This window comes from Papilio machaon, chromosome 4, assembly GCF_912999745.1.
Source record: "Papilio machaon chromosome 4, ilPapMach1.1, whole genome shotgun sequence".
NCBI classification, from domain to species: Eukaryota; Metazoa; Arthropoda; class Insecta; order Lepidoptera; family Papilionidae; genus Papilio; species Papilio machaon.
Genome location: NC_059989.1, coordinates 2,413,600 through 2,430,919, shown reverse-complemented (window position 1 = coordinate 2,430,919; position 17,320 = coordinate 2,413,600). Strand labels below are relative to the sequence as shown.

Sequence of the window (17,320 nt, the reverse complement as noted above, 5' to 3'; positions counted from 1 at the left end):
GCCAATAGTTGCGAATAGATGGCGCTAAGACTTTAAATCGATAAAAGTGTGATTAAAAGTGACTCGCCGTACCACAGATGCAACAAAGATGTATAAATGTTCATAATTCTTTACATATAATTTAGTCGTTCTAATTGTTACCAGATAAGATACATTTTAGTATTTTATAATAACATTTTGAACAAAAATAACCAGTAAAACTGTGCAGTAAAACACCGTTAAAACTAGCAAGATAGGCTTCTCTAGAACAAAGACCAATGACGTGTTGCTCAAATGTCTTTGGTTGTAATGACAATGACATTTGATTTTTTCTGTCAGAGAACGGACCGCCAGTTAGGCGCTTTGCCTCTTCTGCTTTGGTATTTGGCGTTCTTTCAATTTAGTTCAGTAATACAGTCACGTTCTAGATTTTATTGAAGTGTAACTTTTTAAAACGAAAGATTCATATTTGAAAACGAGTTCGTGTATTGTGTGTTTATTCCTTTAAAAGCGTATTAATATACAAAATGAATCCGTATCAACAAGTGAGTAAGAATTGAAACTAGTGCACGTAGATACAATAGTTAACCTTGTTTTGTTTATCACAAAAAATATATTTCTCTGAAGTTTTGTTATTATTGAGTTTTCATTTGGTTTTAAGGGCCAATCGGGGTATCCGCAACAGCCATACCTACATAACATTGGATTTTGCAACACGGCTCCACAGTCGTTCGGAAATCCGATGCCAATGGCGGGGTTTCCTACAATGGGGTATCCTCCGCCACAGCCAGGATATCCTGCAGCGTCCGGTTATCCTCAACCCAGCCAGCCCTACCCACAACAAAATACTGGGTATCCCCCAAGTCAGGGCTATCCTAATAATGCTCAGGGGTATACCCAATCTGCTCAGGGATACCCTCAAACTGCTCAAGGATATCCACCATCTGCTCAAGCATACCCACAATCAGCTCAAGGATACCCACAAGCTCAAACAGGGTACTCCCAGGCAAGTCCGGGTTATCCACAGACCGATAAATATCAGAGCTACCCACCCCATAATCAGTCTCAGTCACAAAGCCAACAAACTTACAGTGTATCATCAAACCCAATGGCAAACACTCCTGAGGTATGTCGTGACTACTGTTATTATCATACATTTCACATACTTGTGCTAATTTTCCAAATATTTATTTGTGATAAACAAGACATTGGCTTAACTTAATCTTAATTTGTGCTTATTGTCTTTTATGCTTTTTTTATGCTTAATTTTTTCATTCTGAAAACTATTGTTCATCTAATCATTATCATTAATTTACATATAATAATAATGTATTAGTTGACCAGAAACTCCTAATGGAACATTTTAAAATACATATTTTAACTAGCTGTCGTCCGCGACTCCGTCCGCGCGCAGTTAAAAAATGGGGGGGGGGTATGAAAAATAGATGTTGACCGATTCTCAGACCTACTGAATATGCTCACAAAATTTCATGAGAATCGGTCAAGCCGTTTCAGAGGAGTACGGGAACAAAAACTGTGACACGAGAATTTATACACATATTAGATATGTTCCATAATGTTTCTGTAATAATATTGCAATTTACCATGTAATGTCCTAGGTTCAAAACGTTTTTATTTATTTAATTTGAACAAAATTTGCAATTTTATACTTAATTAGATTACTTTGTACCATTAAACCTGGAATGCTTATCTTGTCACTGCACTGAGTTGATAATCAAACATTATACTAAAATTCATCAATTGGATAGGAAATATAATGTAACTTATGTATTTACATAATGTAGAAATAGTTTGAATAGAATTATCCTTAATCCAAATACATTGACACAATGACTACAAAAGATTGTTATCAATTTGTGTTATAAAAATGTAACCTTGTTGTTTAAACATGTACATATTCTGTTGAAATTATTTTATATAGTATGGAATTAGAAAATACACTTCCTGCTAGGTTAAATAAAGTTGATGAATTCTATTACAACTGTCTGCCGGACCACGTCACAGCGGCTACCAGCTTCATGTCATTTAAAAATAGATTAAAATCATGGCTTATCCTCCTAGAAAGCTCTGTATAGCTATGAAGAATTTTTTGATGAAAAAAAAAATATGTATATTAATTGTGTGCTCACTTTTTAATCAAATAATTTAGTGTAAACTATTTCATGCTTTACATTCAGATTTTTTTATCATAAGATAGATTTTATAACTTTTACTTTTATGACCTCTTATTTATATATTACCAATAAAATTGTAAGTGTATTAAAGTCAAGAAATTTATGGGTATCAAATTTATTTAGTCTAGGCCAGGGATTCCTAAAGGGGTTGATATCGACCACAAGGGGTCAATATCGAACTTAAAGCATTGCTAATTCTCACTGTCTTCTTCTATTGACCTGAGTCAGAATGAATAATAATAACAATAATTGATCTTAAAAGTAGGTAATTTGGCCATGGGGGTCTGTGGAAACGGTTCATTTTGGAAAAGGGGGTCACTTGTCCAAAATAGTTTGGGGATCCCTGTTTTAGGCCTTCAAAAGTTTTTTCAAAAATCTATAGATAATTGAAAATTTAAAGGATTACTCTGCCTGAAATTACAAAGGATAAACTTTTGTACGGAGAACTTTATAAAACTTTAAAACTTGTATGTGCCTTTAGTTTTAAAGATATGTATGTATGCACATACTCATAAATACCATTTATTCATTGTCAAAAGTAAAGGATAAATTGCTGTGATATGTACATACATTTTTGAATCCAAAGGCAAGTTTACAAATTTCTGAAGCTTTGTAAATGAACACTTATGTAGCTGACTGTGCCAATCTTAGGTTGACTCACAATCTCTCAAGATATATAATAATAGTAATAGTTACCTGCTGATAAAATCACAAAATATCTATATATATAAAAGAAAGTCGTGTTGGTTACACTATTTATAACTCAAGATTTGTCGAACTGATTTAGCTGAAAATTGATGGGGAGTTAGCTTAGAACTAGGAGACGGACATAGGAACTTTTTTTTTATCTTGTGTGCATTTTTTTATACCGCGCGGACGGCGTCGCCGGTAAAAGCTAGTTTCTAATACTCCATTATACTTTGTATTCAAAAGTCTCTGTTTTCTTTTCATTGTGTAACTCTTGGCACCATGCCAATTGTGTTGATATTGATTTTTAGAGGGAACCAATTTCCTTATTCTCTGTATAAATAAATATATAATTACTGTTATCCAAAAAGTAGACTGAAGTTATTTATCATGGACTTCTTACTTCAATTTTTATATATCAAGTATATAAAATACATTCTTCTTAGTAACCCTCTAAGTACCTTATGACGGTTACTGTTTATTTTGCTTTCTGAATAACTGTTAGGTTGGTAACTTTTTCCTAACAGCTTGTTAAGAAATATTAGTAGGAGCTTTTTCTCATGAGCTCATTCATTGATAAATCTTCTAATATAGGACATGCATCCACATGCCAGTAACCCTTGTGAGCTAAGTTGAAATATTCAAACTATAAGGTATATTTGATAATAATCATTATCTATTTTCCCATTAATACCCCTTTTCATGTACAAGGAAGTTCTTAAAGTGAAGAAAACATTGTGATACAACTTGCATGTTAAGCCAACCCGCACTGGGCCCGCATAGTTGATGATGGCATAGTCCCATAACTTGGGCAGGCTGTGAGCCCCTCGGTGGGAGCATAAAATGAGCTGTCGATGACAAGGGAAAATATGTAAATCCTATATTATTATTTATTACTATGCCACCAAATTCCTGGTACTTTTCTTTTTTTTAATTGAATTTTATCTTTTTATTTTATTGGATGAAAATCGTAAATGAATACGATATTTAATACTTTGGCAACACAAAGCAATCTAGCATAGAGGTGTATCGTATGAAGATTCCTGTGATACTGACTTATGAAGCAGACATGTATATGCTCTCGCTCTATTCAAGGAACATTTTGCAGCAATTACATCGTTATGTTCACTTCGCCTCGTCGCGGACATTTATCACAATAAGCCACGACTCAGTCTTGACTTTGGTCTCCAGTAAAATGGGTGTTGTGCACTTGATCATATATTGTTTCATATTTGGATAGATTTCAATGTTTTTGTGCTTGTGATTTGTGATGTGACTGTTCTGTGTGTTCTGTGTTGAATGTGTTATTTCTTTGAAGCAACATTTCCTCATCAATCAATATGTCCTCTGTCACATCTAATTCTAGTATGCGCAGCGCCTATAGAGCCACGATTGGTTTACGGCGCGGGTTCAAATCGTTCCGTTTCACGGTATACATGTTTTGTTTTCCGATTCATTATTAGTTTTATTTGATTTAGTTACGGATGATTATGTTTAGTAAAATGGAATATTATCGTAACTTTTATACACCTATACAAAATTGTATTTCAAGTTTATCGGTCCCTCTCTTTCAAATCTTGCAAACATAATGAGATGGGAGATAGTTATGTTTTAGTCAGCGTTTCGTCAGTAGAAACTCACGGTTACTGAAGTAAAAAATATCATAATGTTCGATGATTTTTGTGTCTATTTCCTCCATCTTAATCCTTTTGATGTTAAATTATACCTCTATTGAATAAACTAGAAAGATTACCTTGTAGAAATATTGCTTGGCTATTGGCTAGCCCATCATGGTCACAATCGTGTGTAGTGAATCATAGTCGGTAACTGAAGATTATCAAAAATATTAATTGATGTGAAATATTTACTATAGTCTTCATACGAGCTGTTTTTCTTTGTGTACGTTCTAACACGTGATTTATTTATATTTGGTTTAGCAGTTTTTTTTTTCTTTAAATTAAAACTTAAGTGTTTCATAGTTTCAGAAAATGAATTCGCCGAAATAGGGAAAGCGTTGTTTGCCTACCTCTTTAACACCTATTTTATTTTGATAGTCCAAACCGACCGTGGTGCCGGCGAATCCTTTCGACCCGCGTGAAGATGCAGCGGTCCTTCGCAAGGCTATGAAAGGTTTCGGCACTGATGAGAAGGCCATCATACAAGTGCTGACACGCCGCAGCAACGAGCAGCGCCTGCGCATCGCATTCGAATTCAAGACTCTTTATGGAAAGGTGAGTTATTACGATGATAAACAGTAGACTTTAGAACAAGATAGACATCACAATAGCTTATTGGTATATCACAGATGTTCGGTTTTCGTATCGGGATTTCGGGGGTTATAAAATCGGGATACATCACAATGTATCTCACTGTGATGGATTGAATAGTTTATCCCTTAATCGTTGGTTTCTGAGACAAAAATCCCTATAATACATGTCGTCATCCCTGTCATTATCTTTGACATAACAGAAATAACAATATATTATGTTTACACAGGGATAATTGTTTCAGAAACCAATCATTAGTTATGTATACATATTGAATCTGGATATATTCCTACTAAAACACCTTTCGACATCGTTCGAAGTGAGCTGGACTGTCATTTTCACCTTAATTATTTTATCAGCCACACCTTCATAAACTAAAACTTTGCGTGACCCCAACCAATTTAATATCTAGTATATTATATTACAATAGTCTAAAAGCAATATGACATCAGAAATTGGTTAGTAATTTGGCCCTCCCATTATGAATAGAAAGTCAAATAATATCAATCTGAATAATGGCCGATCGCTTGGTGTTTGCAAAAACAGCCACTATCATCAAACACCCCATACAAACAGGCGTCCGCACGTTTGTCAAACATCCTTTGATTTGTGTTGAAAAGCCGCAATGACGCCGATTACTAGGACAAACAGCGAACACCGAACAAAAACAGACAAACGATGTTTGCTGTTTGTCGTTGTTTGCCAAGCGTGCGTAACGGGCTTCCAAAATAATGTCGAATCAGTTTTGATTTTGCTTCAATGAAACTATGTATGATACAGATGTTAGAACTGTGTGACGCACGCTACGTCACTCGTATGGAGTTCAGCCAATAGGACAATCGATGATTAACTTGAGGCGAATGGGAATACCCGATTGTTTATATTTACAATACTCGTAAGATCATTAAAAAATACAAAGTGTGCGATAAGGTGGCAATGGATTTACCATGTTTTTTTTTTTTTTATAAGAGAAGGGGGCAAACGAGCAGCGGGAACACCAAGGTGTTCATCGACGCCCATGGACATCTGCAATCATGTTTATTCATCATTGATTCTGTTACGTCGTTTATCGTTAAATTAATTAGTAACGATAAGAATTAAACTTACTAATATTATTCCTGACCGGTATTGGCGAAGCTGAGCCACCCCCTTTTGCCATCACTGAATATTGTAAATATTTGTTTTTTAAAATTTTGTTAATTTTTATGGCAATAAAAATTATATTATTACTATTATAAATGCAAAAGTAGATGGATGTTTGTTTGAAGGCATCTCCGGAACGGCTGAACGGATCTTGATAAAAATTTGTCATTTGTCATAGATGTAGAACATATAGGCTAATTATTAAGTTTTATTTTAATTCCGCGCGAACAGAGGCGCAGGCTAAAACTAGTTAATTAATAACTCTTCAAACTCTTAATAATAAAACAGGATCCGAATCTGAATATCACAAATAGTCTGACGAAATATTATTCGATATTACACAGACATGTTCGTGGAAGTAACAGCTACAATAACGTGTATTATGACATTAAATTGTTTTACCTTGTTTCCATAAGCTAAAATAATTGAGTGCCTTTGTTAGTTATTCCCTATTCGTGTTGATTACGGGACAAATACTAAAATAAATTGATATACATCAAATTACTGGTATGTTCAAATAATTTCCCCTGAGTACCATGAAGTCGCGTGAATGTAATTTTTTTTCATGCAGTAATAACTATTTATTAACATGTTTCCATGGTAACAAAAACAAAATAATATTAGTCTAGAAACCTAGTTAAAATGTAAAAAATACGTCTTTATAGACTGCATTTTTAAAATGAATTAGAGCATTTTTAAATTGTGCTATACTGCGTTGAGGAAAACTAACCTAATATTTATTATTAGAAACCACTGATAAGCATCAAGTGTAGTTAGCAAACGGGACGTGCTTGGAATGGCAATGATAAAACATTTTGAACATTTTGTTGAATGAATAAAACAGAATTATTTTTGCTGACAAATATTCAAGTTCATAAAAATTCGATGTTGGCCGCGACTGCGTCCCCTCGGAATTAAGAAAAAAAAAACTTAATTAATAGCCTATGAGTTCTTCCAGACTGTTCTACATGTATGCCAAATTACAGCGAGATCTATGCAGCCGTTCTGGAGATACCCTCTAGCAAATATCCATCCAAACATTCGTATTTATAATATTAGTAAGATGACTTTAGGATTATCCTACAAGTGTTTACTTATTAACAGGATCTTGTGTCGGACTTGAAGAGCGAAACGAGCGGCAAGTTCGAGGATCTGTTGGTGGCGCTGATGACACCATTACCTCAGTTCTACGCTAAGGAGCTGCACGATGCCACCGCTGGTATTGGCACTGATGAGGACGTGCTCATCGAGGTTATGTGCACAATGTCCAACCATGAGATACATGTCATCAAGCAGGCGTACACCGCCAGTGAGTATTGACTTTATAAAAATCATTATTATTATTAACCACGATATTGTGTCACGGTGTACATGAGTGCACAATAGTTAGTTCATTGCACTTTTATAACACATACTTGTTTACTCAATATTTCGATGGCTCCTACGAATAAGGGGCTATGTGCAAATTGACAACTTTTCAGGAGAGACAACGTAAAGTTACAACCGTATAGGAAAATAAGCCACATAGGCACTTTTACTTCAGCAAAAAAAGTTACACCTGTAAATGTGTGTTTTTTTAGTTCATGTTATTAACTAAACTAAGAGGTAGCTTTTAACACAAAAAAGTAAAAATAATCAAATTGTTACTTTGGCCCATATACATAAGACCCATCGATTTAGAAAATGATAATGCTTATGAACCTACTTTGTTAAGGATAATTGCACATTTGAAATTACAAACCTTTTCACTAAAAAATCATTAATAAAGATTATTCCTCAAATATATTCCGTCCTACATGTTGCATAAACTTGTTTGCTTCATATTGTGTTTATAAGTAGATTTGCTTTTAGAGATTTCAATGAGTCACAGTTTTCTACTGTTTCCTTTTTATCGTTCATTACTCATGTTGATTGCTTTGCAACGTATATGCAATCTTAAGGAAAATTAATCAAGTACATATATATAAGTCAATCATTTAGTGTCAATAAAAATAAACCGTTTTATCAAAATGTTCGTACATGCTTTATTTACTATCTTATATCTATCTATATATATAAAAGAAAGTCGTGTTAGTTACACTATTTATAACTCAAGAACGGCTGAATCGATTTGACTGAAAATTGGTGGGCAGGTAGCTTAGAACCAGGAAACGGACATAGGATAATTTTTACCCCGTTTTCTATTTTTTTATTCCGCGCGGATGGAGTCGGGTAAAATCTAGTTCATATTAAAAATGAATTTCATAAAGAATGAAATAAAATACTATTGGACAAGACAATGACGCTAAAAGATGCGTTGATTCATATTTAATGACGAAACTATTTAATAATACAAAAAGAAAACGTATCCAAACTACGTACGTATGAGTAATGTATGACGTAAGCTATTTAAGATGTATGAAAAAACTCGTATTACGTTGAATCAGCCTCGAGCTAATGAATCATTTCCCTTTTTAAAGTACACTTGCTTTAAATAATACTGTAACAGCCTCATGTACCTATTCCTCTAGGTTAATAGATCGTTATCTTTAATTATTATTCACTCAAAAGATAAGAAACATGTTTTTGGTTACCTATGATAAAGGCAGCGTTAAATGAAATCTTAATATACTAGTAAAGGTTTGAAGGTTGTATAAATGGTGCAACCTTTCAACCGAGATGTAAACAGATTTTTTTTTTCATACTTAAATGCAAACTAGAATAAACTATTATTATTTGGAACATAGTCACATCTGTGATTATGTTCCAAATAACTATCGTACAACTATGATTAGACCGGTTTGAAAAAAATATACACTAGACAATGTGTTTTTAAAATCTATGTAAAAATATATTTAGGCCGCGACTTTGAATAAAAAAAAAATAAGTAGCCTATGTAGTCAGATTCCACTTATATTCAAACTGCTGGACCAGTGAACTTGAGGAATACTATGATTTATTAAGTATTTTTAGTTGTTTAGCTCAGTGCTATGGTAGTGCCTTGCGAGTTTACTCTCATACGAAAAAAAATAAGACTAATTTCAACATGGATTTCGTTTTTTTTTTTTAATTATGATTATATGTGAATTATTTTTTTTTTTTAAATTTTCAATGTACTTTTTTTTTCAGTTTATGGGACCTTGCTCGAGGATGATCTGCGCGGTGACACTTCGGGCAACTTCAAGCGGCTGATGACGTCACTCTGTATGGTATGTAATTTCTTCGTCTACAACAGTGATTGTCAAACTTATTTCTTTCACCGCCCCCTTTGAAAATCAATTATATTTCAGAGCCCCTTAATTTTTATTCAGCCCTAAAACTTAAAAACCACAATTTCATTACTTTAATTACTTTCAATGCCCCCCATTTTTTGGGCCCCTTATCGCCCCCTCCTAGGTTTCAAACGCCCCCAAGGGGGCGTTATCGCCCACTTTGGGAAACACTGGTCTACAATAAAGTTATTATATAACGTACTAATATATTGGTCTGTGTACAATTGATTGGTCAGAATTATGTAGAAAATGAAATCTGTTGAATGTTGAATGAAGTTCAGACAAAGATAATAAAACAAATATTTTTCTGTATTTGAATATTGATTTCGAGAAAATAGGATTTTTGAACGATAATTTTTTCATATTTCAGGGTAACAGATCTGAAGATTTCCACGTAGATCAACAAAAAGCTAGAGAAGACGCAAGAAGCTTGTTGCAAGCAGGTAAATTATATGTTTTAGGTTATATATGTCACTATATTTTCAACTTTCAAACATCTATCTTAAATTATAAAGAGAAAAGTTGTGTATGTATCGAATAAACTCAAAAACTACTGAACGCTTTACAAAGCTATATTATTACTGAGAAAGATAGGCTGTATTTATAAATAGTTTTTTTTTTGGCGCGAATGAAGTCGCGGGCATAAGTTAGTTTAATATTATTACTTATACAATGAATTCTCTGACTCATTCCTTTATTGTAGTGATTATCAAACTTATTTATTTTTATCAGCGCCTCCATTTTTATACACCCCTAAAACTTAAAAACGACAATTTCATCACTTTAATTAATTTAGTTACATTATTCGGTTCTGATGTTTAAATTTACATTCTGAACTAGAATTCTTTACGAGTGAGGTAAAATAATTTCTGGTGCAATGTTATTTAGGGTAAAATTGCTCTAAATTTTTAACTATCATCGATCATGTTCCTTTATCCGCAGAAACTTGTTACTTGTTAAACGTAAGTTTTTATAACATACAGGGTAGAAATATAAGTTAATTATTCGTTATTGTGTAGTGGGTGGGTGGGTTTTAATTTTAGTTAAATATAAAATACTATATAAAGTAAATGAATTTACAAATAAAACATCGACCCCCTAACCCACATCAACGCCCCCCATTTCTTCTGGAGACCCTTAACGCCCCCATCTAGGTTTCAAACGCCCCCAAGAAGGCGTTATCGCCCACTTTGAGAGTCTGCTTTATTGCATGTTACAGTACTTATATTGTTGTTTATAATTTTATTATTATTTCAATAATAGGTTGTAAATTTTCCAGGTGAGCTGCGCCTGGGCACAGATGAGTCGGTGTTCAACGCAGTGTTGTGTTCGCGTTCATTCCCACAGCTGGCTGCCATCTTCCAGGAGTACCACTTCCTCACCGGACACGACATCGACGATGCCATCAAGGCGGAGTTCTCCGGAGATCTGGAGAAAGCCTTACGAGCTATCGGTCAGTGTACAACTTTAGTCTTTTGTATCTTTTAGACCGGAAATTACTTATATATTTTTTACAAATTGTCTTTCTGTCTGTCTGTCATGTCTTTTTTTTATACAACAAGGAAGCAACAAGTCAGTGTAGAAGATACAAGTGAAATTAAATATTAATATAAATATGACGACTGGTAGAGATTTATGGATCAGTAGTATATATGGCATATATGCCAACACGTTATAGGGGATAAGACAAGAACATGTTTTTTTATATATTATAGCAAGGATTCCCAAAGTAGTCGATATCGAACTTAATGCATTGCTAATTCTCAATCTGTCTTCTATTGACCTAAGTCAGAATTAATAAAATAATAATAACTAGCTGATCAGGCGAACTCTGTTCCGCCTTAAAGGCAAAGACGGATCGCAAATTAAAGTCTTTTAAATTCAAACGGCAAAACGGTTGGGATCATCGAGATCCTCGGAATGAGAACTACCTCACCTTTGAATTTTCCTTTCAGTATCGTCGCGTAAATTACATTGTTTATCAATTTTCTAACAACCAAACGCGTACCGTTGCACAGTTTTGGTTGGTTTATGTTTCTAAGCATGATTACTACGGAGCCAACGTTTAGACGTTAATTGTGCGGTGACAAGCCAGGCACATCCAAGTAGTTTAAAAATTAAATTGGATAGTTGGTGGCCTCATCTTCATTTGTGACGCAGTCAATAGATTTGAATGAATGCATTGTTCCAATGATCTTATTTTGAATTATATAGTTCAGCTCGCTCACTCAACCATTCATTATTTTTGTAGTTAGAAATAATGTCCGGAAATACATTGTTGATAATTTCGTCTTTTGATGAGACAAAATTACAGAAATTATTTGGAAATGTTATCAATCCGCTCGATTCATCGACAGGTACTTGACCATTACCGATAGTCAGCAATAGCTCAGAGAAATCTTCAGCAGATGTATCATTAAGCAATGCAACTCTCATGTTTGTTGTCGGCTGCAGTTTCTTCACATAGCGCCATAGATTCGACGATTTGAGGCGAGCGTTTATTTCGTCGGCAGCCGTAGATCTTGGAATTACTGACAGTGTTTGGCGGAAATCGCCAGACAGTAAAATCATTGCTCCTACAAAACATCTCGCGTCATTCCGTAAATCTTTCAATGTTCAGTTAAGTGCTTCTAATGCACGTTTATTCGCCATTGTGCATTCGTCCCAGATGATGATTTTCGATGCCGATAAAACTTTGGTCATTGCTGAATTTTTCGTAATATTACATGTTGGTTCTTCAAAAGTTTGAAGATTTAACGGTAATTTTAATGCCGAATGAGCCGTACGGCATCTTTCTAACAATGTGGCTGCTATTCCAGAAGAAGCAACTGCAACCGCTTTTTTGGATCTCGCACGAACAGTGGCTAAAACTACTGACATGAGAAATGTCTTACCTAATTCATTAAGAAACGGCTTAACTCACGTGTGATCGTCCGGTGACGGCACCGACTAATAATTATTATGTCTCACGAAAGTTAAAACAATTTAATGTCTTACCAACCAATATTAGCTGCATTTCCTTCAGTATTAACTGCATCACGTAAATGGATGTTCTCCTCAGAACCCATTTTCGCTTGGTTTAACCTAATGAAAGTTAAACGTTCCGTTTCTATTTTGAAATACATGTCGACGCAATACTGCTTAAACAATCGACGAAACCACAACAAATAATTGTAAGAATTTTGACGAATCATCAAACGATATGCGTAATAATTTATTGAGCTAACTTTCTTTGTAGTTTCTTCACCATTCAATGGATTTATCATTTTGATATTAAAATAATATCCATCTTCTCCTTGCCAAAACATCAGCGGGTATTGCAATGCGTTATATGATCGATGTGTTACAGATATTTATTTGCAGTTGCCCAGTATCGCGACGTGTAAGCACAATATTGCGTGTTTCCAATTGTTCACCAACAATCAGGATGGCAACTTCATCTATTGTTGTAGCGTTACATGTGCGTTCATGTGTTGCAGATGGTCGTTCATCTGATTTGATGACAACTTTATAGTCATCATTTGGCATGCGCTCTAAAGCACTCTTAAACAACCTGACAAACGCATGATGTTCATGAACTAGTTGCTGCAAGTCTTGAAGAATTGCTCGATCATTCCTGCATTGATCTCTCCACATTGCATCTTCTAGTGGTAGTAATGATCCAATTCGATGATGAATCTGTCCTTGTATCTTAAATGTCGGATTAAATCCTCGCTCTTCGATAATATCTGCCCCAAATGACGTCATTTGGAAACAACCATTATATTTTTGAGTATTTGCAAGAAAGTGGCGTGATTCTGGTGTTTTGCCACAAAGCAATGAATACAATGGCTCAGGTGGCGGAGACAACAATGGCAATTTCACTTTACCATTAACGCAGCATAATCCTGGCGTTTCTCCGGAAAACTTCAATGCACCACAATACTTGCAAATAACGTCCATTTGCCCAATGCAAACGCTAGGATTCAATCTGTAATCTTTGCTGCTATCGTATCGAAACGCTGCTCGGTTCAAATCAGCACTTGATAAATCTCTTGTTCTGCGTCGCAAATTATCTATTTGTTGACCTCTGTTGTTTGCTCGACGATTTTGCATTGTCGACCCAGCCGTTTCACGGGCTGCCTTATTTGCTCTTGTGATTGAGAAGCACGAAGTCGAGCCATACTAACGCGGCGCTGTTCACGTGCAATTTCTTGTTCTTCAGCCCTTTCATTTGCAGTGTTTCGTATCCTTCTTGCATTACGGCTTTGTCGGGAAAGATTTGATCGTCTTGGTCGCGGCATTAGTAATTAAACTTCACTTCAATTCCCCTAAATATTTATTTCAAAACTCAAATTTTCAACCATTCATTCATAGACAAAATTACTTAGCTTTTTGAGATAGGTAAATGGCTCCATTATTACATTATGATTGTTATTTATTTAATAGAAATAGTTTTAATATTGGTTTCTTACAAAAATCAAATTGTCAACCATACATACGTCCATTACATAGCTGTCATTTGTATTTTGTTATTCCAAGTCTGATTTTTTTTTTGTTATACCACGTTTTTTAGTGACTGATGTTTTATGTCAAGTCACACGGTGACGCTGTCGAACGGAACAAATAGTATCCTATGTCCGTTTCCTAGTTCTAACCTACCTGCCCACCAATTTTCAGTCAAATCGATTCAACCGTTCTTGAGTTATAAATAGTGTAACTAACAATACTTTCTTTTATATATATAGATAGATTGATGTTAAGAGTAGGTAATTTGACCATGGAGGTCTGTGGTAATGGTTCATTTTGAAAAAAGTCACTTGTCCAAAATAATCCCTGTATTACAGGATTACAACTGAGTAAGCGACCACCTGAATATTCCCATGTGCCCCTGTCCTACGTCATATCTATTTGCCCTTTCCATGCTTTCCTTATAAGAGATTAGGAAAGGAAAGGGGATTAAATTAGGCCTCCGGTAGTACACTAATCAAACTGTACGCAGAATTTCTTCCATTTGATGCCTGTCTTCTGCGAGGTCATGTTATTTAACTGTTTATACCGGACCATTCGTGCTATTTATGTTGTTACTGGCATCTACTAATGTTGAAGATATATTGTAGGGAATCTTCAATATAATTTTATTAAATTTTAACAATAATCTCCAATTCCAGTGAAAGTTGTCCGCAACAAGCCGCTGTTCTTCGCAGAACGTCTGCACAAGTCTATGAAGGGTCTTGGTACTAACGACCGTCAGCTCATACGTATCATGGTGACTCGCTGCGAAGTCGATCTCGGAGACATCTCCAACATGTTCCACTCCAAGTATGGAGAGACATTGCAGAGCTGGATCGAGGTATCAGATATAAATGGAATTAGAAAAAAAATATAGATTAAATCAACTGGGGATAATTTAGCTTCCTAATAGTGAAAGAATTTATCTCTAATTCAGTAGTTTCGGAGCCTATTCAATACAAACAAACAAATATTCAATCAAATCGTATCTCTTTACAATAATGCGTATAAAAGAAATGGAAGATTGTAGAACTGGATTGTGGTAAGAATGCAATTGAAATATTAGAAACTAACTGTCGCCCGCGACTTCGTTTGCATGGAAAAAAAAGAATCATAATAGACTATGTGTACTTCCGACTATGTTCTACATTTATGACAAATTTCAATGAGTTTCCTTTAGCTTAGTTTTGGAGTGTATTTCTAAAAAACATCCATCCATCCATCTGAACTTTCGCATTTATAATATTACGAAATGTAATAATTTGAAAATGAAACTGTGTTGAAAAGATTGTGGAATTAAATCGAAGTAAGAGAGAGATAGAAATATTAAAAATAAATGCAGTGAAAGAGATAGTGATATAAAATTCATAGAGATGAAGAAAATAAGGATCTTTTAATACATATTTGTTAATCAAAGAGCATTAAAAAAACAAAAATTATACAATTATTATGAATAATATTTCTGGTTAACAATATTTTTTTTCTAACAGGGCGACTGTTCCGGTCATTACAAGAAATGTTTACTGGGTTTGCTCGGCCTTTATTAAGCGTTCTCTTCATCTAACATAAACATAGTACATAAATACATCTGATGTCTAGTGCATATAATTTGATATGAATCTCTTTTATAAAAATGCTAAATGCAAAGCTAATAATTTTTTTTAAATTGAAGCTACTAGTTTATGTCTGTGGCCATTTTGTTACTATTCTATTGATCTTTATGTATGTTATGTTTAACTTTTATTTTATTTATTTATACATATATAATATGCTAAATGTTTAGATGCATATTTATGTTTAATTTTAAATTCTCATTTGAAATAATCTCATTATCTCAAATTGACCGTCCTTTTGATCTGATATTTTGAAATTCTCATAAATTTTTGTTTAGTTATGAAAAATATAAAAAAAAATCTCATGTCATATATTAAAATTTCGATTTGATAAAAATATTATTTTTATATCAACTTTAATATATATAATATATATAAATAATTTAAATATGTATGAATTTTCTATACAAGTGCCTTTTATGCTTTCGTCAGTGTTAAAAAAATACGGATTTGCCTAAAGACAAAAAAAATGTTAAGTGTAACTCAAAAATATACTGCTTTTAGTATTAAATATGCTATATTTAAGATATATTCTATGTAATATCGAAGTAAATTGATTATTTTACAGTGAGGTTCCACTGCAGAAATATTTCCATAAACATGTATGTTATCAACTCATATCTCCACTGAGGGACTCAGAGACTACCCTAAGTTAGGGGTGACTAGGCCATAGTCAACCACAGCCCAGTGCGGGTTAACTTGACACATATCTTTGAATTTCTTCTCAGATATGTGCAGGTTGCATCACGTTTTTCTTCCTTAAGAACGTCAGATAAATGTACATGTGAGATTCGAAAAACATTGTTACATGGCGAAGATCGAACCTGGATGTAAAGATTTAGATGCAGTCTGGTTTAAGCAGTTAACAACTGTGCCGCAGACACTCCGTTATATTTTAATATTATTTGTGCTCTATTTGACTAAATATATGTTTTTATATAAGTTAATATGTTTTTGAACAGGTTTTTCAGCAGTGATAATTGACGTTTAAGTTTTTGGTCACAAGTCGTTTTATAGTGATCCATGTTAATCTCAAAATTATTATTTTTTTAAATTACAAATCTCATAATATTTAATTTTGTGGAATAAAAATTAATGCGAAATTTTAAAGTGCCAAAACTATTTTAAATTAAACATTTACATTTACACTACATAAATTACAATTTACATTACATTTCTTTTTTTATATTAATATTAAAGTAACATTATTTAAGTGTATTAAATAGTTACTACTACTTATAGTGGGGGGGTTCAATTCCTTTGTGAATTTTGTCTACAATACCTACTTTTAAAATTGTTTTCGAATATAGAAAATAATATAATGAATCTAATAGAAATCTTACAGTTACGTTCAATGCGCATTTACTGTTCGAGTTTGTTTGGCACAAAATGATGCAGATATAAGCAAAAATATGTATTTTTTTTATATAAAACGTAATATATAATTCCTTAGTACATACATTAGGGATGTTGTCATTTATGATAAAAAAAAAAACTAAACATTTCTAATTAATACAAATTATCATTTTCTATTCGTACCTTTTTTTCGATCTATCCGACGAAAAAAAGTTACGTCTCTTATGGAATCTCTTATGACGTATTTGCGTCAGAAGGTTCGATTTGTGCAACGTAATAACCTCGAATGAATCCCTAACGCATTTTATAATCTCGCTCCCACCTTTTCATTGAAGACA

The 17,320-nt window shown here is 33.8% G+C and overlaps 1 protein-coding gene across 3 annotated transcripts; it reads left to right on the top strand.

Annotated features, from left to right (window-relative positions):
• Positions 1-322: 322 nt before the first annotated feature.
• LOC106718527 (annexin B9) lies at positions 323-15,620 on the top strand. Of its 3 annotated transcripts, XM_014512637.2 has the most exons (9): positions 323-524; positions 641-1,105; positions 4,916-5,092; positions 7,376-7,580; positions 9,380-9,459; positions 9,893-9,965; positions 10,802-10,975; positions 14,673-14,854; positions 15,504-15,620. In XM_014512637.2, the coding sequence occupies exons 1-9, from the start codon at positions 507-509 to the stop codon at positions 15,558-15,560; spliced, it is 1,431 nt and encodes a 476-aa protein (XP_014368123.2). In that variant the 5' UTR covers positions 323-506; the 3' UTR covers positions 15,561-15,620. The 3 variants fall into 3 exon arrangements, with proteins under 3 accessions (XP_014368123.2, XP_014368125.1, XP_014368124.1); XM_014512639.2 differs by lacking the exon at positions 641-1,105 and having other exon boundaries at positions 15,504-15,618; XM_014512638.2 differs by lacking the exons at positions 323-524; positions 641-1,105 and adding an exon at positions 4,028-4,291 and having other exon boundaries at positions 15,504-15,619.
• The last annotated feature ends 1,700 nt before the right edge of the window (positions 15,621-17,320 follow it).